This window comes from Dendropsophus ebraccatus, chromosome 3 (assembly GCF_027789765.1).
Source record: "Dendropsophus ebraccatus isolate aDenEbr1 chromosome 3, aDenEbr1.pat, whole genome shotgun sequence".
Lineage (NCBI taxonomy): Eukaryota > Metazoa > Chordata > Amphibia > Anura > Hylidae > Dendropsophus > Dendropsophus ebraccatus.
This window is the reverse complement of record NC_091456.1, coordinates 44,343,607-44,368,025: the sequence shown is the minus strand read 5'-3', so window position 1 is coordinate 44,368,025 and position 24,419 is coordinate 44,343,607. Positions and strand designations below refer to the sequence as shown.

Here is a 24,419-nt window from a genome sequence, read left to right as displayed (position 1 = left end):
TTTTCTCCACACAAAGTTGACTAGAAGTCTGAAGGAGGAATTAGCTATGCTTGACTTCAAAGGCTCACTGAGATCAGTAAGCAACGGCCGTTATTTTAAATTAATTTACCTCAACAGTTTCTTTACCAAATCCTAGATGTAGCGTAATGAGTCCCTAATGTATGAAGGTATTACTGCTACATATTTCTGCAATACAGAGCAGATTAGATATAAATAACTGAACACAGCATCAAATCTGCTGCGTATACGGTGTGTGTGTTTGTACCCTTAAAATGTTAAAGAGGACCTGTCAAGGAGACCTGGCCTCCAATCTCAACATCAGTCAGTCCATCTGGGATTACATGAAGAGACAACTGCTAAGGCTAGGTTCACACTGCGTTTTCAGCATCCGTTTAACGGATCCGTTTTTTTTAACGTCCAGAAAAATAGGGTCAGCAACGGTTTTTGGTCCGTTTTGCTCCGCCAAAAAAAACGGATCCGTTTTTTTTAATAATGGAAGTCAATGGAAAAACGGATGCACACAAATAAATCCGTTTTTTGCAATCCGTTTTTCATGCGTTTTTTGCAAAAAACGGATGCGTTAAACGGATGCTGAAACGCAGTGTGAACCTAGCCTAACTGGTTTTACTCACCAAGTCTCCCTGAGTATTTGAAGCTGTCTCCTGTCTTTCTAGCTGCTGCCATTCCTGAGTTACAAGTTTTTCTAAAAGCCGATCTATAACCAAGATAGGAACTTACATTTCCCATCATGCATTTCCCTGATTGGTCCTTTGTATATTTGCCCCCTTTTTCCCTGACCACTGCTGTCATTACTATTGCACAGTAAACACAGGACAGTTTTTTTTTCACTGATTTTGCATCACATCACCCCAATATGTATTCCATACTAGCTGATGATGTAGCAGAGCTGGCGTGCACATGGTGGAGCTATGTGCTGCATAACAGGGGTGGGGGGGGTGTAGTGTAAGTTTAGATCTCTGCTTGCTGACTGTGAATGACAACATTCTAGTTCCATCCAGACTCTAAGAACATCCCTAACACTTACAATATACAGAGCTGTGACACAAAGACAGGTACATGTGCCTGCATTCACTGACAGCAAGCAGTCAGAACTATAACTTTATATTACAGAAACCAAGTGTCAGTGCCACAGGAAACAAAGAGACACAGGACAAGTGGGCCCTATGGCTAACACCCCCCACACTGTCCCTACCTACTTGCAGAGCAGGTCCTAACTGACCGTCCGCAACTGGGCGTCAGTCCCTGCACTCAAATAAGTGCACACAGACAAACAAAATACAGGACACAAAATAGGTAGTACAAACGGGCAAGGAGAATACCAAACAAGCAAGGTACGAAAGCCAGAGATAGTAACAGTAAGGGCAAACAATGTACAATGACAGTAGACAAGGCAAAGTCACAAAGACACACAGAAGGACAGGACCAAGAAGGCAGCAGCAAGAAACGGAGGACCAAACAAATGGAGGACGAAAGCCAGAGATGCAACAAAGTAACAGACAACCAAAAGCCAGAGATAATAGCAAGATGAACTGAGGTACACTGAGGACTAAACAGGGCACAGAACCAAAAGACAAAGAATGGTAAGAAACATGTAAAGAGGTCAGGAAACCAGGAATACGGATTGCAAGGTAAAACATTGGATCAAGCTGAACAAATGAGCTGGCCAAGCTATCAAGAGCACAGACTGAAGGGAGACACCTATAAGGGAAACCAAGTCCTAGACACAAAGCTCATAGGTAAAGCAAAAGAAACACAGAAAGCCGGAGGTGAAGAGACCTGTCCATCAGAACACAGCAGAGACAATTAGTGAGAAGGCCACAGCAAGGTAAGTGCAGGGAGAACTAAGAAACATGGAACGGAAAACAGAAGACATAGCAAAGAACATAATAAAACCAGGAACGGACTAAAGGGCAAAAGTGCAGTCTTCACCGCAGAGGGTGGCACTGATGCATGATCAGGACACCTAGGCTCAGGGACACATGTAATGGTGCGTTTTCACAGAGTGATTTATCTGACAGACCTTTGAAGCCAAAGCCAGGAACAGACTATGAACAGAGATCAGGTCATAAAGCAAAGACTGAGATTTCTCCTCTTTTCAAATCCATTTCTGGCTTTGAAAATCTGTCAGATAAATCTCTATGTGTAAACACACCATTAGCTTTGCCCCCTGCACTACACTTTGGCCCCTGTTACTAGAGATGCGCGGACCATCGGACCATCTGCGCTCGATCGTGATGCCTGTGATTCCGGGTGCATAGTTGCGATCCCGGGAATATGTGGCCAGGGAATTCCAGATCGATTCCCTGGAATATCTTGGCCGCATATTCCCGGGATCGCAACTATGCACCCGGGATCACAGGCATCACAATCGAGCGAACTGCTTTCGGACCAAACGTCTGAAAGGTTCGCTCATCTCTACCTGTTACATGTGCACTGTGATGGGAATAAGTGAATAAAATAAAAAGGAATTAAGGTACTCACGGTCAGCGCTGTCCACATAGAGAAGTGGCCGAAAGATTTAGAGGTCAGTATCTACTACAGCCATGTGTAATGCTTCACTGCTGATGTTGTGAGTGTCAGGACGCTACTTCCATGAGGCACTGTCATAGACACTGTGTTCTCCATGAGCTCTCGTCTCATTTTCAGTTGTAGAAAGTAAGAAGTCTGAACACTGTTTTCTCACTTATGTCTTATCAAAGAGTTTAAAAGGAGAAATTAAGAAACCTTATGGCCACCTTTTATATCTCTCCTAAGATAATAAGAAAGGAAATCCTAAAAGAGCAGACTAGATGGACCAGATGCTCTTTTTCTGCTGACAATCTTCTATTTTTTGATGACACAGCCCAATGTGGGTTTGTGTCCAACCAGTAGTGATGATTCTGCTTGTTGACCTCTGTTGAAAGTTCATGAAGAAATATGCTTTAATTCATCTAAATATAGATGCTTTATATAGATAAATATAGATAAATATGCTTTAAAAATCATCTGATGTAAGGATTTCAGTTTTGGGTAGAAATAATTTGCTGGATTATGGTGCTATTCTGCAGGAATCAGGCCACTGGTGGTTGTTCTTACATCTACATGGCTGTTTTCCATCATCCAGCATTTCGTTTATTGGCAACAGAACCTATTTCTTATAATCTATCAAGAAGTTTGGCAACTGCATTGTGAATAATGACAGGTCTGTTTGGAGTATGATCTCAGCTTGTTCTGTTTGGGATAACACCCTCTCCTTTGCAGACCTACATTCATTCTCACTTGTGCTAGCCAGTGCCGGTCTTAGGGTAAATGTCACCCTGTGTGAAACCTTTTTTCAGCGCCCCCTCCCCCCTCACTCAACTACTACTTCCCCCTCCAGACATACACGCAACTACTACTCCCCTAGCCATACACACAACTACTATTCCCCCCATCCATACACACAACTACTACTCCCACAACTACAGCCCTCCCCCCATGAAAACTACAGACCCCCCCCCCCTTCAGACAACTACAGCCCCCAGCCAAGAGTTCTTCCCAGAGAGCCGGCTGTGGCATAACGTCACCCAGACTGCACGTCCCCATACTGATTGGCTGGACTTGCGAGCAGGCAGACAGACAGCTGCTCACCTAACTAATGGTGCGTTTACACAGACAGATTTATCTGACAGATCTTTGAAGCCAAAGCCAGGAACAGACTATAAACAGGGTTCAGGTCATAAAGGAAAGACTGGGATCTATCCTCTTTTTAAATCCATTCCTGGCTTTGGCTTCCAAAATCTGTCAGATAAATCTTTCTGTGTAAATGCATCCTAAGTAATAGAAGTTAGATGTGCTGTCTGTCTGCAGGAGTGCCCCGAATGAACCACCATGGGAAGAGGGCAGGCTGCCACCTGGGGGGGGGGGGGAGGGGGGGCACTCTGGCAGACAGACAGCACATCTAACTTCTATTACTAAGTTAGGTGTGCAGCTGTCTGTCTGCCAGGGCACCCCCCCAGCTGGCCGGGGGTTGAGGCGCCCTGTGCAAGCTGGTGCTAGCATTTATCCAGAAAACAATACCAAAATGATTAAGCAAAAAAGGAACACATAAAAGGACCAAATTACTAAGCAAAAAAGTTTTATTAAAAAAGCAGAAGCACCAATACTGACATTGCTAACCACGTAATATACATAACAATAAAGCAATGCCGACATAGATCTACATTTCTTTTTTTCACTGAAGATAAGCATGAGCAAATCACAATATAGAAGTATTAGTATAAAATTTCTTATGGTACAGTTCAAAACAATTGCATTTTACTGTCAGTAAGATCATGCATGGCTAGTAACCAAGTCATCAAGAGGATAAGAAGCATATATATGATACCCAGTTCCATGCCATATGTGAATAGACCATATACAGGGTTTTTTTCTACCTCACTCCAGGTTTTTGCTAAAGTTACAGAATTACTGACATAGTCATAGCTAATTTAATAGATATTTTAATAGCAACATTTTCAGCTTAGATGATCATCTCATCACGAGAGTGGATTGATATGTAGATGCTCTCTTTCTCATATCTTTCATTTACTTGACCTAAAACAATAATATTTTTAATTAGAATGTGCTCATAAAAGATTGAATTCATCCAATATACATATAACAGAAGAAAAACATATTTTATAATACAACTGTGTAAAGTGCAAAAGTATGTCTTAAAGGGGAACTCTGGTTAAGAAAGATTTCAATCCAAACCCATGATCTAAGCATGTTTGTAATAGGTTATTACACAAATTGGTCTATTTTTGTGCAGCACATCCTGACTCACATGTGGAAGCTGCTGAAAATCCTTACTCTGTCTCCACTCTAGCTACTACTCCCTTCTGAGACCTAGGTCACATGATCTCTGTCTCTTCTGTTGCCAGGCAAGTGGTTACATCTTATTTGCAATGCATACATGAGTGACATCACAAAGTGATCACCTGGCCGAGGGCGGGGAAACAACAGCCTCTCCTGAGCAGTATAGGGGAAAAGGAGACACTTTTGTTTCATCTCTATCTTTCTCTTATCTAAGTAGATGAATAGATAGATCATACATAGATAGATAGATAGATAGATAGATAGATAGATAGATAGATTCGATAGATATTGTGTTTACTGTGCAAAGCAGAAGCAGATTGAGCCAGTAGTGGGCAGATACTACAAGACAGGGGTGGGTACCAGGAAGTTGGCTCTCAGGTGCAATGCATGCTAGGAGATTTAGTTTCCTGGCTGGATGCCAGTTGGTGAGTGCACCTATATGCTTTTTGTGCATTTGTGAATATCATTAGAGCAGGCCTGGGGACGGGGAAAGATCAGTGCACTCGGGGTCTGTATTCCCACCCCTAGTGCACCAAAATGACATATTTGCATATGGATTAAACTCTTAATATCGTGGAAACAGCACCGATGAAGGTAAGAAACTTTATTTCATCCTCAGTTCTTTGTGCCCTAAACTGAGCTGTCAGCAGGTTAGATGCTTCTAACCTGCTAAAAGTTTCCCTTTTAGAACACAGCCAATTTTGGCCTTCAGGACATAGTCCCATTTTCCTAATCTGACCTGTCTTATTGTGTTAGCAACTTTGTGTACTGTAGCATTAAAAATACTTGAGATGCACAAAATGCCAACAAGTCATGCCACATAAATAAGTTAATTATTTACTTCTACAATACATCCACTATGTTGGTATCTTATGAGAAATATAGCATGTTATGTGCCTATTTGAATTCAAAGAATGCACAACAAGGTCCATGTGAATTAAAGGAAAGTAGAGGTGAAATGAAATGAGATATAATATTTCCTCACACTGACATTTCCTTAGAATCATTACATCAAAACATTATTTAACTATAATAGCATGGTGTATCATATACCTGCAGAGTGTATACTTAAAATAAAGACATTAGCAACAATCTATTGCCATGTACTGTACCTTGACAAAAGTGACAAAGCTGCTGTAGATCAATGTTACCAAGAACAGAGCAATAAAAGTTGATGTTGTTGTCCACATATTGTTGATTTCTTCTATTTCCCGTAGCTCTTCCCCTTCATCGTCTTCATAGACAGTATCGATATCTGTAGGGAAGTATCCATTTGTAAGTAGAACATAGTGTATGTTTTCGTTACAGAGTACAACTAGTTGTATTAACGTTAACATACAATGATACAAGGTCTCATGCTAGAAAAATGCAGAGGATGCAACCTAGGAGTGGTGGATCCATTTACTGAGATAATCATCCAATGCCAAAAGCCTTTCTTTTAATTAAGTTTTTCAGGAGAGTTATTTAGTGCCATGTAGTTGATGCCTGTTCCCCTATCTGATGGAAGTTTCAAAGTTCTGGTGGCAGACATGGCTCTTATAATCATAGGGGGTACATTTTAACTGCTAAGTAGGAAAGTTGTAGCACATCACAGTTGTCGCCAAAATAAATAGGCATAAAGACTATTAGAAGCGGTAAAACGCTTGAAAAAATTTTAAAATCCCATTTGTCCTTAGAAATAAATGACTACACTTGCAATACAGGGAAATTCAGTTTTTTTATTGAACTAGAACAAAAAAGGTTATTTGATGATGCATAATTTTATGTATAATATATTACATTTACAGTGAGGAAAATAAGTATTTGATACACTGCTGATTTTGCACCTACAAAAAATAGATAGGTCTGTAATTTTATTGTAGGTACACTTTACATGTGAGAGGCAGAATCTATAAAAACCATTCAATAAAATCACAGTGTAAGATTAGCATTTTATTGCATGAAATAATTTTTTGATCACCAACCAGGAAGAATTGTCTCTCACAGACCTGTTAATTTTTCTTTAAGAAGCTTCTTCTACCCTGAACTCATTACCTGCATCTTTTTAAACGCGTTACCTGTATACAAATCAATCACACTCTAAACCCATGTGCACACTGAGGAAAAGGCGAGGAATTCAGCTTGAAATTCAGCTTGAGATTCAGCTTGAAATTCCTCCTGTAAAATATGTACAGAGCAAAGTCCCATTGTGTTCAATGGGTTTTCTGCTCTGTTGTTCACACTGCAGAATTTCCGAGCAGAATTTTCTGCTGTAGATCTGCTGGAGGAATCCTATAGAAGTCAATGGGGGGCTTAAATTCTGCTTGAATTCTGCCTGAAAACTTTATTCTTCAATTCCTCGAGAATTGCTCAGTGTGCACATACCCTGACTTCTCCACCATGGCCAAGACTAGAGAGCTATTTAAGGACACCAGGGACAAAATTGTGGACCTGCACAAGGCTGGGATGGGCTACAGGACAATAAGCAAGAAGCTTGGTGAAAAGACAACAACTGTTTTCTCAATTATTAGAAAATGGAAGGAAAACAAGATGACTGTAAATTTTCCTTGGTCTGGGGCTCCATGTAAGATCTCGTCTAATGGGGTAAGGGTGATTCTGAAAAAGGTCAGGAATCAGCCCAGAACTATATGGTAGAACTAGGTCAATGGCCTGAAGAGAGCTGGGATCACAGTCTCAAAGATTGCAATTAGTAACACACTATGCCATCATGAATTAAAATCCTGCAAGCAAACACTAGCACACGTCGAGGCCTATTTAAAGTTTGCCAACGACCATCTGACCATCCAGAGGACGCATGGGACAAGGCCATATAGTCACATGAGTCCAAAATAGGACTTTTTAATAACTCCACTGGAGGAAGAAGAATGAGCATGGGGTGGAAACATCATACTTTCGGAGTGCTTTTCGGAGCCATGTCTCATAAGATTTTGGCCAACAACCTCCTTCCCTTAGAAAGAGCATGAATATGGGTTGTGGCTTGGTCTGCCAGCATGACAAAACCCGAAACACACAGACAAGTTCCTGGAGTGGCCTAGCCAGTCTGCAGCCCTGAACCCAATAAAAAATCTTTGGAGGGAACTGAAACTCAGTGTTGCCTAGTGACAACTTTGAAACCTGAAAGATCTAGAGAAGATCTGTATGGAGGAGTGGGACAAAATCCCTATTGCAGTATGTGCAAACTTGGCCAATAACTATAGGAAACATCTGTCCTTTGTAAAAGCAAGCAAAGGTTTCTATACCAAATATTTTCTGTTTTTATCATGTAACAAAATGCAAATTAATTATTCAGAAATCAAACATTGAGATTTTCTGGATTTTTTTGTATAGATTTTGTCTCTCTTTGTTTGAGTGCACCTACAATAAAAATAACACACCTCTCCATTCTTTGTAGGTGGGAAAATTGGAGGTATCAAATACTTATTTTCCCCACTCTATACTGTAAAGAGATTTTTATTGGATAATACAGTATATAATTGACGCACAATTCAAGAAGTATTGTAATAGTATTTTACCATTTGGTTTGCTAATGTTTGAACTGATGTAATACTTAGATGAAAAATGAGCCACCAGGCATGAATAGCTTATTCCTCCAAGCCACTCTTCCTTTAAGATGGGTAAATGACTGACATAGGTGCACAACTGTTCCTGAGGGTCACAAAAAACTTCTTTTTGTTGGGGAAAGTCCTGCTTGATTGCGGTGTCATTGATCTTCCATGTCACAATGACATCTTCTGGATAAAATCCATTGATCACACAAATCAGTGTTAGATGTTCCTCCTCTTTGCTTTCAATGACAGGGGGCAATAAGTAAACTTTAGGCTGTTTTATCATATTGGCATCTGTAAAATTAAGCAGGTTTGATAAATGTACAACTGATATACATCCAGGGTATGATTATCGTTTTTCATGGTCCTGGTCGTGCTACTTCACATAATCATATAATGGAACTATTAAGTGACATCAATTCTAAAAAGTCCCATGCTGCTATTACATGACAAGTACATTTCTTCAAAGCGTAACTATCTACTCAATGTCATAGCAACTTGTTAGAAGTTTACATAGGTGCTGAGACCCCCACTAATGCCTAAAGTGAATGGGTAGAAACTTTCGGTCAATCCTTCCACCACTTCCAAAGCTGAGCCATGAAGATCACAACCAAACAAGTGCAGCACTCGCCGTTTATCTTAGGGATTGTGGGGGTCTGAGCACTTTAATATAAACCTCTGAAGTTTAAAGAGACAGGTAACCCTTAATTTGGGAAGCTACTCACCTCTGCTACTATAAAATCCTTCATTGCAAAGTTGTGTTGAGTTTGTGTTCCATTCTTCCAATGGGATTTGTATTGTGGCTTGTACTGATTCCATATCCTTGTACAAAGTCCGTTCATCATTTCTCTGCCTGGGTGTAAGAATGTCAGTCTCATTTGACAGCCAGTTGATATCTTTGATGCCGACTCTAGTTCTACAGTTGACCGTGGCATTTTTAGAAAGGAGCAACTCACTGAAGGTCGGTTCCTGGACATCAGGTTCTGCCGTGACAAATGGTTCTTCTGAAAAGAAAATATGCTTAGCTTCACACTAGGGATGACACTGTATATATGTGGTCATAAAATAACACTGAGATATATATATACCTGGTTTATTGGGAACACCACTGATATTTTTTATAATGTAGACATCAGAAGAGATGTGGGCTACAAGGCAGGAGTAAGTTACGCCTTTTAACCATTTGCTCTTCTGTATGACCAGTTCACTTATAGCTGTACATTGCTTTACGTTGTGGTTACAGCTGACTTGACTAAAGTTTGAAATGTCTTCTTCAGTTAAGGAATCTTCTTCATTTAAGGAATCATTGATCATCCAGGTCACAAAAAGGTCTTCTGGATAAAAGTCCATCACCAAACAGATCAATTTCAAAGTGTTGCTTCTTGTTTCTTCATCAGGAGGCAGCAGACGTATGGTTGGAACCTTCATGTCATCTGATTTTTGAAAAAAAGTGTAGTATATGTATTTTTATTTATTTATTTTTTTAAATATCTAACAATTTACTTACAGATTGTCCTTAAAATGTTATATAGCAATGTATTGTTGGCATATATGCACATGCCGGTATTTAATAGGGTGACTTACCCTTTGCCCTAACGATGGTCATCTTTTTCTGGAGATGCTCCTGGGGTGGATTTATTTTACAGGACAGAGTTGACATTTCCTTCCAATCTCTCAAGCTAACGGTCATTGTGCTTTGCACCCATGTTGTGTTATGGATAATTAGACTTTGTTTGGCTTGAGCATTTGTTGCCTTCTCATTCAGTATCCACTGAATGTCAGCATGTACCATATTAGTTCTACAGGAGACGGATGCATTTTTAAAAAGAAAGAGCTCCCTAAAGGATGGTTTTAGTATCTCACCATCAGGCACTGGGGAGAAACACAGTAACACATCACACATCAGTTACATGGGCACTGATGACATATAACTCAGTTATTGTAGATTTACCTACCACATCTACTGATTGTTTGTTCTAAGCATCTACTACTCTTTCAGTAGAATAATAATTTCTCATGTTGCTCCATATTGTTCCCCCAACAAATTTAAAATGTTTTTGTGTTAAGTTTCTTATTAAAAACACTTCCCTCCTGAACCTTATATAGCTCTTTAAAACATTTAACCCCTTACAGATGTTTATGGACACATTTTTGGGCCTTTGTTTATTCCTTCTGGCCTACAAACTTATATGTTATCTTTATTCTTCAGATCAGTATGATTATAATGATACCCAAATAGCTTAGTTTAAAAAAAAAAGTAAACAATTTTTTTAAGTTCAGTTAATAAGCTTTGGACAATTTTAATGTATACAGAACTTTTTGGATTTTTTTTCGCCATACTGGATAAAAAAAATTAAGAACAACTTTACAGTACAAGACTGTTTAAAATGTCTAACCATTGGGTTAGGTTCACACACAGAGAAATAAAAGCTAAATACGAGTGTCATTTTGAGTCCTTTTAACACAGGGGTGGGGAACCTTTTCCATGTCGAGGGCCGGTCGGGCATTAATAAAATCATTCGAGGGCCGCATACCGTGCGCGGCAGTTAGTAGCGTGGGTTTGCAGCACCCAGGGCAAGGCAAGGTATTGTTCGCCTAGTGCCCCTGCTATTGTAGTTAACCCCCATCAGGCCTGTTCCTGGTAGCCTAGTTAACCCCCATCAGGCATGTCCCTGGTAGCCTAGTTAACCCCCATCAGTCATGCCCCTGGTAGCCTAGTTAACCCCCATCAGTCATGCCCCTGGTAGCCTAGTTAACCCCCATCAGTCATGCCCCTGGTAGCCTAGTTAACCCCCATCAGTCATGCCCCTGGTAGCCTAGTTAACCCCCATCAGTCATGTCCCTGGTGGACTAGTTAACCCCCATCAGTCATGTCCCTGGTGGACTAGTTAACCCCCATCAGTCATGTCCCTGGTAGCCTAGTTAACCCGCATCAGTCTTGTCCCTGGTGGACTAGTTAACCCCCATCAGGCCTGTCCCTGGTAGCCTAGTTAACCCCCATCAGGCCTGTCCCTGGTAGCCTAGTTAACCCCCATCAGGCATGTCCCTGGTGGCCTATTTAACCCCCATCAGGCATATCCCTGATAGCCTAGTTAGCCTAGTTAACCCACATCAGTCATGTCCCTGGTAGCCTAGTTAATCCCTCAGTCATGTCCCTGGTAGCCTAGTTAACCCCCCATCAGGCATGTCCCTGGTAGCCTAGTTAACCCCCCATCAGGCCTGTCCCTGGTGGCCTAGTTAACCCCCATTAGTCATGTCCCTGGTGGCCTAGTTAACCCCCAACAGTCATGTCCCTGGTGGCCTAGTTAACCCCCAACAGTCATGTCCCTGGTAGCCTAGTTAACCCCCAACAGTCATGTCCCTGGTGGACCAGTTAACCCCCAACAGTCATATGCCTGGTGGACCAGTAAACACCCAACAGTCATGTCCCTGGTGGACCAGTTAACCCCCAACAGTCTTGTCCCTGGTGGCCTAGTTATCCCCCCCCCAACAGTCATGTCCCTGGTGGACCAGTTAACCCCCAACAGTCATATGCCTGGTGGACCAGTAAACACCCAACAGTCATGTCCCTGGTGGACCAGTTAACCCCCAACAATCTTGTCCCTAGTAGCCTAGTTATCCCACCCCCATCACTCATGTCCCTGGTGGACTAGTTAACCCCCCCCCCCATCAGGCATGTCCCTGGTAGCCTATTTAACCCCCAAATAAAAAAAAATAAACATCCCACTCACTTTACCTCCGCCCAGGTCCTCTTCTCTCCCAGGTCCTCTGTGCCGGTCTTCTCCTGCAGGCGGCGCGCGATGAAATGACGTCATCGCGCGCGGCCCGCAGGAGACTGAAGACACGCGCCGCTTTGGAGGAGGAAGGAGCCGACACAGACAGCACGGCAGCTGTCACAGAGGATGCTGTGTGCGCCGTCTCCTTCCTTCCTCCAGAGCAGCGCGTGTCACAGGGGAGCCGCGGGCCGCATCGGGAGGTCTCAGGGGCCGGATGCGGCCCGCGGGCCGGATGCGGCCCGCGGGCCGGAGGTTCCCCACCCCTGTTTTAACACATTATTATATTAAAATTATGGCCATATTTTTACCTAAAAATAATGACTGTATTTTACGGTGTGTACACCATAGCCTAACCCTAAAAAATGTAGTCTCTTCCTTTTTGAACTCCTTCTCATCTGCTTTAAACTGTATTGAATTGAAATTGGCCATAGCATTTTATGCTTGTACCTTGTTTCTACTAATGGCAATGTACTGTTTTTTCTGGCATATAAGACGATTTTTTATCCCTGAAAAATCTTCTCAGAAGTCAGGGGTTGTCTTATACACTGGTTATGGTCGCCTCTTATGGTGGGGGAGCTTAAAAACAGATACATCCCCACCATATGCGGCGACCCCTGTTAAAAAACAAACGATACAATTCACCTGTGACCCATTCCCGGCAGCCGTGCGTCCCCAGTGACGTTCCCGGCGCAGGCAGTATAATGCACACTGCCTGTGCCGGAGGTCTCTGAAGCTCTCCCAGCTCTCCCGGGTAGCTTCGGGAGAATGGCAGAGGTGCCGGAAGTTCCCAAAGCCTCTATCATTCCCCCAAAGCTCTACTGGCAGCAGAGCATCTCCGAGCTTCTCCGATGAGACACTCGGCTGCCAGGAGAGCTTTGGGGAACTCCGTCTCAGGCAGTGTCCATCACACTGCCTGTGCCAGGAACCTGACGGGAGAAGCGCCGGTAATGGGTCACAGGTGAGTTGATTTTCCTGCGTATAAGGCGAACCCCTTAAAAGTCAGGAGTCATCTTATACGCCGGAAAATACGGTATACACAATGTATAATACAATATATAAAAGAATAAAGAATTGAGGCTCAGTTCACAGATTTAAGACATTTTTTTTTAATCATATCCCAATAACACAAAGCCTGGACAGGCATACGTACAACCCAGAGGAAAACAAGATTTCAGGTTTTAAGGATTTTTCTTCTCATTGCAAGTATAGCGTGGAACCCTTATAACTTAGTGTGGGCTTTTTTTTTATATAGGTATAAAATTAAATGAATACTAACTGAAAGCAACCTTCATACCTTGAGGTTTTTGTATAGCTTCAATGATTTCTTTGTTCAGGTGGGTCACACAACATTTATAGGTATCTATATTCCAGCTCTCTATAGAAACGTTCAGTAAACTCTTTCCAGAATACATTCCATTTTCCTGCTTAATTGATGTGAAACCAGTGTTCTTTTCATCTAACTTTTTCCCATTTTTTAACCACACAAGGTTAGCATTTTGTGGCCAAAAGTTTGAAATTGCACACAACAACGGGATGGTGCCTGTTACCATATCAGTGTTTCCAGAAGATGTCAGAATGTCTGGAGACCGTGGCTGAATTATTTTTTCTAAAAGCGTAAAACAAAAGTATAAGGCAAAGTTACAAAAAAACATAATATCAAATATCAATATCAAATCGTCATGTTTATACTATGCTATGGCGGTGATCTTGTCTAAGTGTTGTGATTGTCAAAGTGTTGGGGCGGACAAAGAGGTTGTCCAATCTAAACGACTTCTGTTGGTAAGGTATTCTCTGAACTAATTAAGGGATGACACTGTACATATGCAGTCATAAAATAACACAGAGCTATATATACCTGTTTTTTTGGGAACACCAGTGATATTTTTTATAATGTAGACATCAGAAGAGATGTGGGCTACAAGACAGGAGTAAGTTACGCCTTTTAACCACTCGCTCTTCTGTATTACCAGTTGACTTATAGCTGTACATTGTTTTACGTTGTGGTTACAGCTGATTTGACCTGAGTTTGAAACATCTTCTTTGGTTAAGGCATCATTGATCTTCCAGGTTACAAAAAGATCTTCTGGATAAAAATCCATCACCAAACAGATCAATTTCAAAGTGTTGCTCTTTGTTTCTTCATCAGGAGACAGCAGACGTATGGTTGGAACCTTCATGTCATCTGATTTTGGAAAAAAAATGAAGTATATATTTTTTATTTAAAAAAAATCTATATACACAATAATCTAATAATATGTATGTGACTTACCCTTTGCCCTAACGATGGTCATCTTTTTCTGGAGATGCTCCTGGGGTGGATTTATTTTACAGGACAGAGTTGACATTTTCTTCCAATCTCTCAGGCTAACGGTCATTGTGCTTTGCACCAGTGTCGTGTTACGCATAATTTGATTCTGTTTGGGTTGTGTATTTGTTGCCTTCTCATTCAGTATCCACTGAATGTCAGCATGTACCATATTAGTTCTACAGGAGACTGGTGCGTTTTTATTAAGAAAGAGCTCCCTAAAGGATGGTTTTAGTATCTCACCATCAGGCACTGGGGAGAAACACAGTAACACATTACACATCAGTTACTTGGGCACTGATGACACATATAAATGGACCTCTTTTTCAAACATTTTATCTGGTAAAACTGATCTATTCAATGGCTATAACATAACATAAATTTTTTTATTTATTTATTTATAAAGCGCCCTTAATTCCAGAGTGATATACAAGTGATAGGGGTAACAAACATGAACATTACTAGATCAAAACACATTGAAGGCAAATGACCGACTGGTACATGGGGAAAGAGGATGAGCGAACCTCGAGCATGCTCGAGTCCATCCGAACCCGAACTTTCGGCATTTGATGAGCGATGGCTGCTGAAGTTGGATAAAGCCCTAAGGCTATGTTGAAAAGATGGATATAGTCATTGGCTGTATCCATGTTTTCCAGACAACCTTAGAGCTTTATCCAACTTCAGCAGCCGCCACTAATCAAATGCCATCTCTACTTACAATCTGTAAGGTAAGGTGCAGCCAGTCAAGTGTGATGCAGAATTATTATAGGTTGTAACCTAGTTTGAAGAGATGGGTTTTCAAGTTAGTTTTGAAGGTCTTGATGGTGGATGAGAGTCGGATGTGTCGGGGTAGCGAGTTCCAGAGTACGGGAGAGGCTCGGGTAAAGTCTTTGAGGCGATTGTGTGAGGAAGGTGGGAGCACAAAAGGAGGTCACTGGAGGATTGGAGGTTGCGTGAGGGACGGTAGAAGGATATCAAGTCAGAGATGTACGGGGGAGGGGGTAAGGTTGTGGATGGCCTCATATGTCATGGTCAGCAATTTAAAATGAATACATTGGGCAATGGGGAGCCAGCAAAGGGATTGGCAGAGGGTAGAGGCAGAGGCAAAACGAGGGGAAAGGCGGATTAGTTGGGAAGCACAGTTAAGGATAGACTGAAGGGGACTGAGGGAGTTAGATGGTAGACCAGAAAGAAGGATGTTACAGTGGTCCAAGCGGGAGATAATGAGAGCATGTACCAGCAGCTTTGTGGTGTCAGGAGTGAAAAAAGCTTACATGTTGTTGCCTAGGCAACGATTACCAATTTTCCCATAGGAATTAAAACTTAAAGTGACACCGTCACCCCCTTAGTGCATTCTGACATCTCTACACAGGTGTAAAGGGTAAATTTAGTGTTTTTCATATCTTATTTCATATCATACGTCATGGTGCTTGTTCAAGTAAAAAGTGTCCTTTTATCAACTGCAGATTGTATTAAGTGGGCGTGGCCTCGCGGCACTAGCGCCACATAACCCCGCCCACAACGGCACGGTTGGCCCCGCCCCCTTGACGCCCATTGGTTGTCCAACGTAAAGGGGGTGGAGTCTAGACCTTTCGGCCAGCCTGTTCCAATGGCCGGCGAGGGGGCGGGGCCAATTGTGCCGTTGTGGGCGGGGTTATGTGGCGCTAGTGCCGCGAGGCCACGCCCACTTAATACAATCTGCAGATGATAAAAGGACACTTTTTACTTGAACAAGCACCATGACATATGATATGAAATAAGGTATGAAAAACACTAAATTTACCCTTTACACCTGTGTAGAGATGTCAAAATGAACAAAGGGGGTGACAGTGTCACTTTAACTTTTATTTCTTATCTTTTAAATACTAGCAATGAAAAAATTGATCTATATATATATATATATATATATATATATATATATATATATACAGTGCTATGGGTTAAAAATAGTCGTGTCCACGGATTGCTAAGTATGCAATATAAAGGCAGTGTAGTTGTCTAATACTCGCTGTTCGCATTCATACGAAGCAGGACCCAACCAGGGTGTATAATAATCTGCGTGGTTGGGACTAATGATATGGGGATTTCGGTTATCCTCCAAAATACGTATCAATATATGTGCTTCATAACTGTGTTACAGCGGTGTGCAGTATACTATTACTATTACTATACTATTGTAGCCTAATAGCGCTACTATTTAGCGAAGCTGCCACGACCGCCGGCCAGTCTGGCAATGCTTATGCGCTCTGGTAATTAATTGTGCAGATGTATCAATAAAGGATCGCGCTTTACTTGGTTGTTTATGTAGTTAATATGTAGCGCTTAGATGTTGTATCAGGACATCACAATGTGTCTCGATAAAGGATTGCTTTACACTGACAGTGCTGCCGCACGTCTTCAGATGATATCGATGCGTGCGGTAAAGATTAATGACAGCAGGAAATCCTGCTTGTCAGATATAATAATATACTGTCACATTGGAGGCACTGTAAGGATGAGAGCTCAGGGCTGGCACTAAAGGATTTGCCCAGCAACCAAGAGTGTCAAAAAAACGCTACAAGTGCTCGGGTGGCAGGGTCACACCGAAAGGAGTGGGTGCCGTCGGGGAGATGCACCCGCGGCCCCGGTGTGTACTACCGTCACTCGGTACGACTACACTGATTGAAAGAATGCCGATCTAACAATGGCTCAGTAATATCTTGTATAATACTTCAAATCCTATGGACACTGACTATATTAAAATAACCATGCCTTGAGAACCTGACTAGTTTCACCAGTGACACTGGCATTATCAAAGGAGGCATTGGAGGGGGTGGAGCTATGAGGGGTATATGTACATTCTCTCATAAGTTGACCCCCGGGTCACATCAGTGTAAACCTATGTGGATGCGGTATTATGTTGAGGCTTCGATGTTGGCTATAGTGATGCCTCTGATTGGAGGATACGGAGTATGTTTGAACTGTGTGTGAAGGCGCGTTGTTTAAACGCCGCCCTCTAGCCGTTTGGCAACATCCAGCACGTTACTGCGCATGTCAGGACACTTAGACGTAGAGTTACTGTCCGGGGAAGTACTGCGCATGTCAAGGGACTTAGCCGCAGATAGAGGAAAAGAGGAGGGGCTAAGTGTGCATGTCAAGACACTTAGTCGAGAACGGTCCGGAATACCAAACCAGAGCGTATGTTTCTGGGTTTGGACTGCCGTTCAGTTGAAGATCCCTAAGGCGCATGTTTTCATCCTTAGCCATTTGAAGAGGACTGTTTGGTCAATGCGCATGATCATATACTTTGTATGTGGGTCGTACTGATGTATTCATCAATGAGTGCTGGTAATGGTTATACATTGTTTATATTGTAATACGGGCATATCATTGTTATGCTAGATTTATATGTGAGGGTTTATAATACATATAAAAATGTATGTAGTATGTCGGGGCTATCTTCAATATCGGCTCATTTAAGTCAGACAGGGGGTGTGTTAGACTCTTGAAAACATGGGCTGACGCTTATGGAAACATGGATTATGGGTACAGTCCGTAGGTGATAATTGTAACATATATAGGGGAACACTGACGGACCTAAAAATAGAACTGTATAAAGGTTTAATGCACCAATCAATTCATATGTAGAATCATAAGAAGGGGGTATATGTGAATCCCTCATTAAGGCCACTGGGTGATATGGTTTTTAGTCTATAGATCCACTTTGCTTCGGCTTGTAAAAGTTTGAGATCAAGATTACCTCTACGTGGTCCTAGGTTGATTTTTTGGATTCCCCAAAAGGATAGTCCTTGGAGTTTCCTCCATGTACAGGGTTAATATGGTGAGTGATGCTCATATCGGTTTTTGTGCGTATATTGCTCAGGTGCGAGCCTATACGATTCTTGAATTGCTGGATCGTCTTTCCTACATATAGGAGGCCGCAAGGGCATTTAGCTGCGTAGACGAGTCCTTGGGTTTGGCAATTGATGAATTCTTTAATTTGGTATTCATGATTGTCAGTGGGGTTGAGAAATGATTTGGTAAGAATTTGCAATAGGTGCAATTACCGCACGGGTATGAGCCTTTGGTGTTGGACTTGAGCCGCGTTGATTGTGGGTTTGGATCATTGTCAGTGAAATGGCTGTGCACCAATTGATCTTTGAGGTTCTTTCCTCTCCGATAGGTTATGGTGGGCGTGTCTGAGATGACATCCTTGAGATCGGGATCGGCTTGCAGAATTGGCCAGTATTGTGCGAGGATCTGACGGACCTCATGATGAGCGACGTCGTACGTGCCAATGCATCGTATAATTTTTTTAGGGTTTTTGTTCACTCTACGATTAAGTAGTTCTTCTCTATTTGTATGTTTGGCCTTATAGAATGCCCGGTGTAAGACTCTCTTAGGATAGCCTCTGCTCAAGAACTTCTGATAGAGTACATTGCACTCTCTCAGAAAGTTTTCTTCTGTTGAGCAGTTCCTGCGGGCTCTGAGGTATTGGCCCATAGGTATACCCCGTTTCAGGGGTGCTGGGTGGAAGCTCTTCCAATTAAGGAAAGTTGTGGTAGCTGTTGGCTTCCTGTAGATGTCTGTTGTTATATTGCCATCATGGTCCTTTCCTATGGTTAAATCGAGAAAGTTGATCTTATCGTCGTGGATCTCACTTGTGAGCAGTAGATTTATGTTATTGTTGTTGAGTACTTTGACGAAAGTCTGAAAGGACGCTACATCTCCATCCCAAAGTATCAGGATATCATCGATGTAGCGCCCCCAGAAGATGATATGGTCTGTGAATTCTTGCATCTCGTCTATGAACACGAAAGTGGCCTCCCACCAGCCTAGATATAGATTGGCGTAGGTGGTCGCACAGCTGGTTCCCATGGCTGTGCTGTTCTTTTGCAAATAGTACTGTTTGTCAAAGATGAAAAAATTATGTGTTAGCAAAAAACGAAGAAGCTTCACAACAAATTGGTTGTGGGGGACAAAAGAATTCCCTCTGGTGGAAAGATAGTGTTCGGTTGCTCTTATGCCGAACTCATGTTTTATGCTGGTATAGAGTGCCTCAACATCAAGGCTTGCAAGTTTTACATTCTGAGTCACTGTGACGTCCTGTAATTTGGTAACTGTAGAGGTTGTGTCCTTTAAAAAGGACGGAAGGGTCTCGACAAAGGGAAATAAAATCTGGTCAATGTATTGACTAATTGCTTCAGTGAGGTTGCCATTTCCGGACACTATTGGTCTTCCTGGAATAGGTATTTTTTGCTTGTGTATTTTGGGTAGCGAATAAAAGGTGGCTATGGTTGGGGTGGGAGTGTATAGTACTTTGAATTCTGCGTCCGTAATTAATTGTGTTCCTTTTCCTTCCAGTAATATGTCTCGAAGTTGAATTTGATAATCCTTTGAAGGGTCCTGTTTTAGGATTTCGTATGTATCGGTATTGTTCAATAATCGAAGGCACATCTGTTTGTAGTCGGGTGTGTCCATGATCACTAGATTTCCCCCTTTATCAGAGGGTTTTATCACAATATCGTTATTGTGAGTAAGGTTTTTGAGGGACACATTCTCTTGGTGGGTAAGGTTTTGATTGAACTTAGAAACTTTTTTATTTATTCTTTCGATGTCGTTGGAGACCAAGTTAACGAATTTATCAATGTTGTGAAGTGTTACCAAAGGAGGTTTAAAGAGTGATTTGGGTCTCAATGTGGATGCGGGAGCAGAGAACTGTCTTATTCCTGTCTGGTTCTCTGATTCCAAAGCTGTCAGCGCTCACATCAAGTTCACATCTTTAATCCACGTGAATTTATCAAAATATGGGGTGGGTGTGAAGGTGAGTCCTTTTTCCAATAGCTGAATTTCCGAAGTGTTTAGTGTTGTTTTTGAAAGGTTTAATATTTGAGGCTTGTCGGCTAACGTCTCTGTTTGTAGGCCCATTGGCTTCTGTCCCGCAACTGAGCTGGCCCTAAAAAATGTGTGGATTGTGGGGCTTGTAAGCAAGGTATAGGTAGTGCATTTGTTTGTGAGGACTGGTACTGTGCCTGAGGAGGGGGACCCATAGTGGGGAGTGTAGGTGCTTGAGCCATGAGTGGGGGTGCTTGTAAATTGTAGGTGGAGGATGATGATGATGGTCCCAATGACTGTGTGGCTGGCTGTGCTGAAATCCATTGTTGTGAGGTCTGTGCTTGGTTATATTGATAGTTTTGTGTGCGGACTTTTCTCTGAAAACGTCTGTTTCTAGACTTTGATCTCTGTCGGTTCGCGTTTCCTTGTGTGAAGGTATTTGAAGGTAATGTGGTATCGTCAGTGCCAGAGTAATCGGACTCTGAAAAATCTGAGAAGGAAGACCTCTGGAATTGAGTAGGATTGGTTTTATAGATGTCTCCGGAGTCGAAGTCTTTTTTGTCTCTTATATATTTCCGATGCTTACGTTCCTTGATTTCGGTTTGAAAAATGTCGAGGTGTCTTTGTAAACGCGTCTCGTAATTTGAAAATTCTGGGTTACTGCTGAAAAATTTAATTTGTTCGAGTTGTGTTTCTAATTGGGTATTGATCTTGGCAAAAACAGTTTTTTCGTGTGTCAAAAGATATTCGAGCATACGTATCGAGTTAGCTGTCATTAGGTCGTGCCAACCCTTCATGAACTCAGCATCGTCTTGGTGGGAGTTCGGTTTGAGGTTTATACGTAGCCCTCTATACACGAGTTTCTGTTGGATATAGGTCTCGAGACTACTTATCTCCCACCAGGATCGAATGTAATTTTTGTAAGTTTTCTGTAATTCCTTAAAGGCAGTATTGATATCAATGCTGTTAAGAGGTAGATCAGTGAATGAAAATACTTCTGTGGCTGTGTTTTGGAGGGATTCAGTTGTCAATTTATTAGATAGGAAGCTTGCCATTCTAGACCTTAATGGCTATTCGGTAATCTTAACCCGATTTTTGAATCGGGGACGGGATCGGAAATTGAGAGGGATAACTCTCTGGACTAGGATAAGGATAGGTGATCCCTGTCCTATTAGGTAGTAATGGAAATATGCTTACATGTTGTTGCCTAGGCAACGATTACCAATTTTCCCATAGGATTAAAACTTAACTTTTATTTCTTATCTTTTAAATACTAGCAATGAAAAAATTGATCTCTATATATATATATATATATATATATATATATATATATATATATACATACAGTGCTATGGGTTAAAAATAGTCGTGTCCACGGATTGCTAAGTATGCAATATAAAGGCAGTGTAGTTGTCTAATACTCGCTGTTCGCATTCATACGAAGCAGGACCCAACCAGGGTGTATAATACTCTGCGTGGTTGGGACTAATGATATGCGGACTTTGGTTATCCTCTAAAATACGTATCAATATATGTGCTTCGAGTGAAAAAAGAGCGGATTCTGGAAATGTTGTTGAGGTGAAGGCGGCTAGGGTCTGGATGTGTGGTTTAAAAGACAGGGCAGAGTCAAAGGTGACCCCAAGGCAGTGGACTTGGGGGACAGGGAAAAGAGTGCAGCCATTGATAGTGACTTACATTTAGATTAGATAGACATTTAGATTATTTTAAACTTTACAAATTTTCTTTGCATGAATGTTATGTAACTTTTTCATAAATTACAACAAACCTATTGATGGGAATATAGTAGAGAATTGCTTTTTACATGGCATTTAACAGTTGAATTCCTTAAATTTATTAAGGTCATTATAGTGAGGAGGTACAGTTAGGGCATCCAGATCAGAAGAGATCCTCTAAATTATGTGAAACACAGGTATGGCAATTCATTGGCCAGGTTGTTGACATCATGTAAGGGTACATCAGTGGGATCTATGTGTAATGGCCCAGAACGGTATTTATTTTCAGGCGTCTGGAAATGTATTGTTGCAATTGACAACCTTAGACAGTCTGTATTAGGACCTATGTATTTGCTGCTCTTCCTTAGCTCTCTTGTAGTGTTATTGTTTTCTGCTATGTATTTATTCAATATGTTGTTGTGTATTAATAGCTAATAATACAAGTGTTGAGCTTGATCAGTGCTCCTCTCCTGCAACCTATCACACTCTAGTGATTGGCCAGGGGAAAGTTAGCTCCACCCACCTTTTACCCAGATGGGCTGTGCGGTCTCCTCAGTGACAGTGGGTAGTCTGGCATTGCCAAAGTCACATCTAACCTCCCTACGTCACCTCAGTAATCCTGTCAAACTCCATATTCAACCCCCTAACCTGTTTCCAGTCAGCCATAAGGACTAATACGTGTCTTCTAAGTCTCAGCAGGACATTCTCTGCATTTATTAGTGCCTGCTGTCGGATTGGTGAAGTGATAGAGGGTCTCCCATTCACCGTCCACATCTTCCTGGCTTCCAGGTCAGTATGTTCATGTGTCTTCCTCCTACATTATAGTGAGCGTTGACAGCGTCAAGTCTCTTACTAACTTCAGGTACCTATTCACATGTACCCTATAAAGGCGGAAAGCTATAAAGTCTCTGGAACAGGTCTGTCTCTTTGAAATCCTATTTATCCACCATTTATTTATAGTCTAAGCTATAGTAACCAAGGTAACCCTCCCCCTGAAGCAAAAGACTCTGATCAAGCCAACAGTTTGCCATCATTAGATGCCCCTGTATTGGACTGTATATAATTATCCTTCAAGTAAAGTCTTGATATACTTTCACCGCTATTGTGTGAAGACTTTTATTAAAAATTATATGTCCCTGCGTGTATGCTAAAGAAGACAAGTGCCCCAGCACCCTCGGACCCCACCGTGACAGGAAGGTTTCAGAAGGTGAGCCCTAAGGTTGCACTACACCACCTAGCAACACAATACCCTCAGCATATTACAATAATACCACCAAAGGGACATTATAATTTTTCTTGGCGTCACGCAGAGGACATGATATATGATCTTAGCAAACTGACATGAGACCTACTTAGACAAAGAGAATCCCCCAGGTGGCAACAAAATTATTTAGGTCTACAATGAGTAGTGGTCCTTTTACACAAGCAGATAAATTGCCTAAATGATTGTTTTACGATTGTTTAGCAATTGATTGTAGTTTGAAATAATTGACGTTTACACGATGAGATAAAATGCTCTAAAAAGTTGTTTTTTCGGTCGCTTTAATATCGTTCAACAGATCATTCCTGCCCTTAAGGCCAAGCGACACACCAGGGTGGATCTGCGACTGTTTAGACAAACTGCAAAATATTAGCAGACAACCAGCACTGATTTTAGGACATGCTGAAGGACCACAATTCATGATTTATCACTAGTCATTCGATTGTTAGCTGTATTCACAGCAGAATTTTGAAGTAGAATTGTCTTGGTTGCCCCTAGCAACCAATCAGATTCCACTTTTCATTTTTCAACGAATGTGAGAGGAATTAAATGTGGTATCTGACTGGTTGCTAGGGGGAACTAAGACAATTCTACTTTACACCAGTTTGATAAATCTCCCCCTATGTGAAAAAAGGACCATTAAAAAGTAATCTCGGACATAAAAACATAAAAGATTGTTGCCAGAAAAATACCACCTGGTCCACCTGCCCTTATACTATTTTCAAATTAAGGGTCCAATTACACAGAAAGATTATCTGATAGATTATCTGCCAAAGATTTGAAGCCAAAGCCAGAAACAGACTATAAATAGAGATCAGGTCATAAAAGAAAGCCTGAGATTTGTCCTCTTTTCAAATCCATTCCTGGCTTTGGCTTATAATCTTTTGCAAATAATCTATCAGATAATCTTTCTGTGTAAATGGACCCTAAATTAGGATAGATGTGTGTTTATTCCAGGCATGTTTAAAGCAAATGTACCACTAGGTACATTGCTTTTTTTTTAAAAAACTTGAGCAGACCAGTGTCGGTGCGGGGATGCCGGTGCCGATGCCCAGTTCCCATGCACGACGCTGGTCTATTATTACGCACCGGTTGAGCATGAAGCACTGGGGGCAGGCCCGCCGGCCCCCGGTGTGATGATCTGCC

At 41.7% G+C, this 24,419-nt stretch overlaps 1 protein-coding gene across 1 annotated transcript in view; it reads right to left on the bottom strand.

The window, feature by feature from the left end:
- Positions 1 to 4,140: 4,140 nt before the first annotated feature.
- LOC138786485 (uncharacterized) overlaps positions 4,141 to 24,419 on the bottom strand; it is a 54,865-nt gene continuing 34,586 nt past the window's right edge. The window contains exons 9-17 of the mRNA XM_069963470.1: positions 14,430 to 14,717; positions 14,016 to 14,342; positions 13,455 to 13,766; positions 9,969 to 10,256; positions 9,473 to 9,817; positions 9,110 to 9,388; positions 8,352 to 8,678; positions 5,952 to 6,094; positions 4,141 to 4,575 (exon numbers count right to left, since the gene is read on the bottom strand). Coding sequence (XP_069819571.1) covers positions 4,567 to 4,575; positions 5,952 to 6,094; positions 8,352 to 8,678; positions 9,110 to 9,388; positions 9,473 to 9,817; positions 9,969 to 10,256; positions 13,455 to 13,766; positions 14,016 to 14,342; positions 14,430 to 14,717 — 2,318 coding nt within the window. The 3' untranslated portion in view covers positions 4,141 to 4,566. The remainder of the gene's footprint in view (positions 4,576 to 5,951; positions 6,095 to 8,351; positions 8,679 to 9,109; positions 9,389 to 9,472; positions 9,818 to 9,968; positions 10,257 to 13,454; positions 13,767 to 14,015; positions 14,343 to 14,429; positions 14,718 to 24,419) is intronic.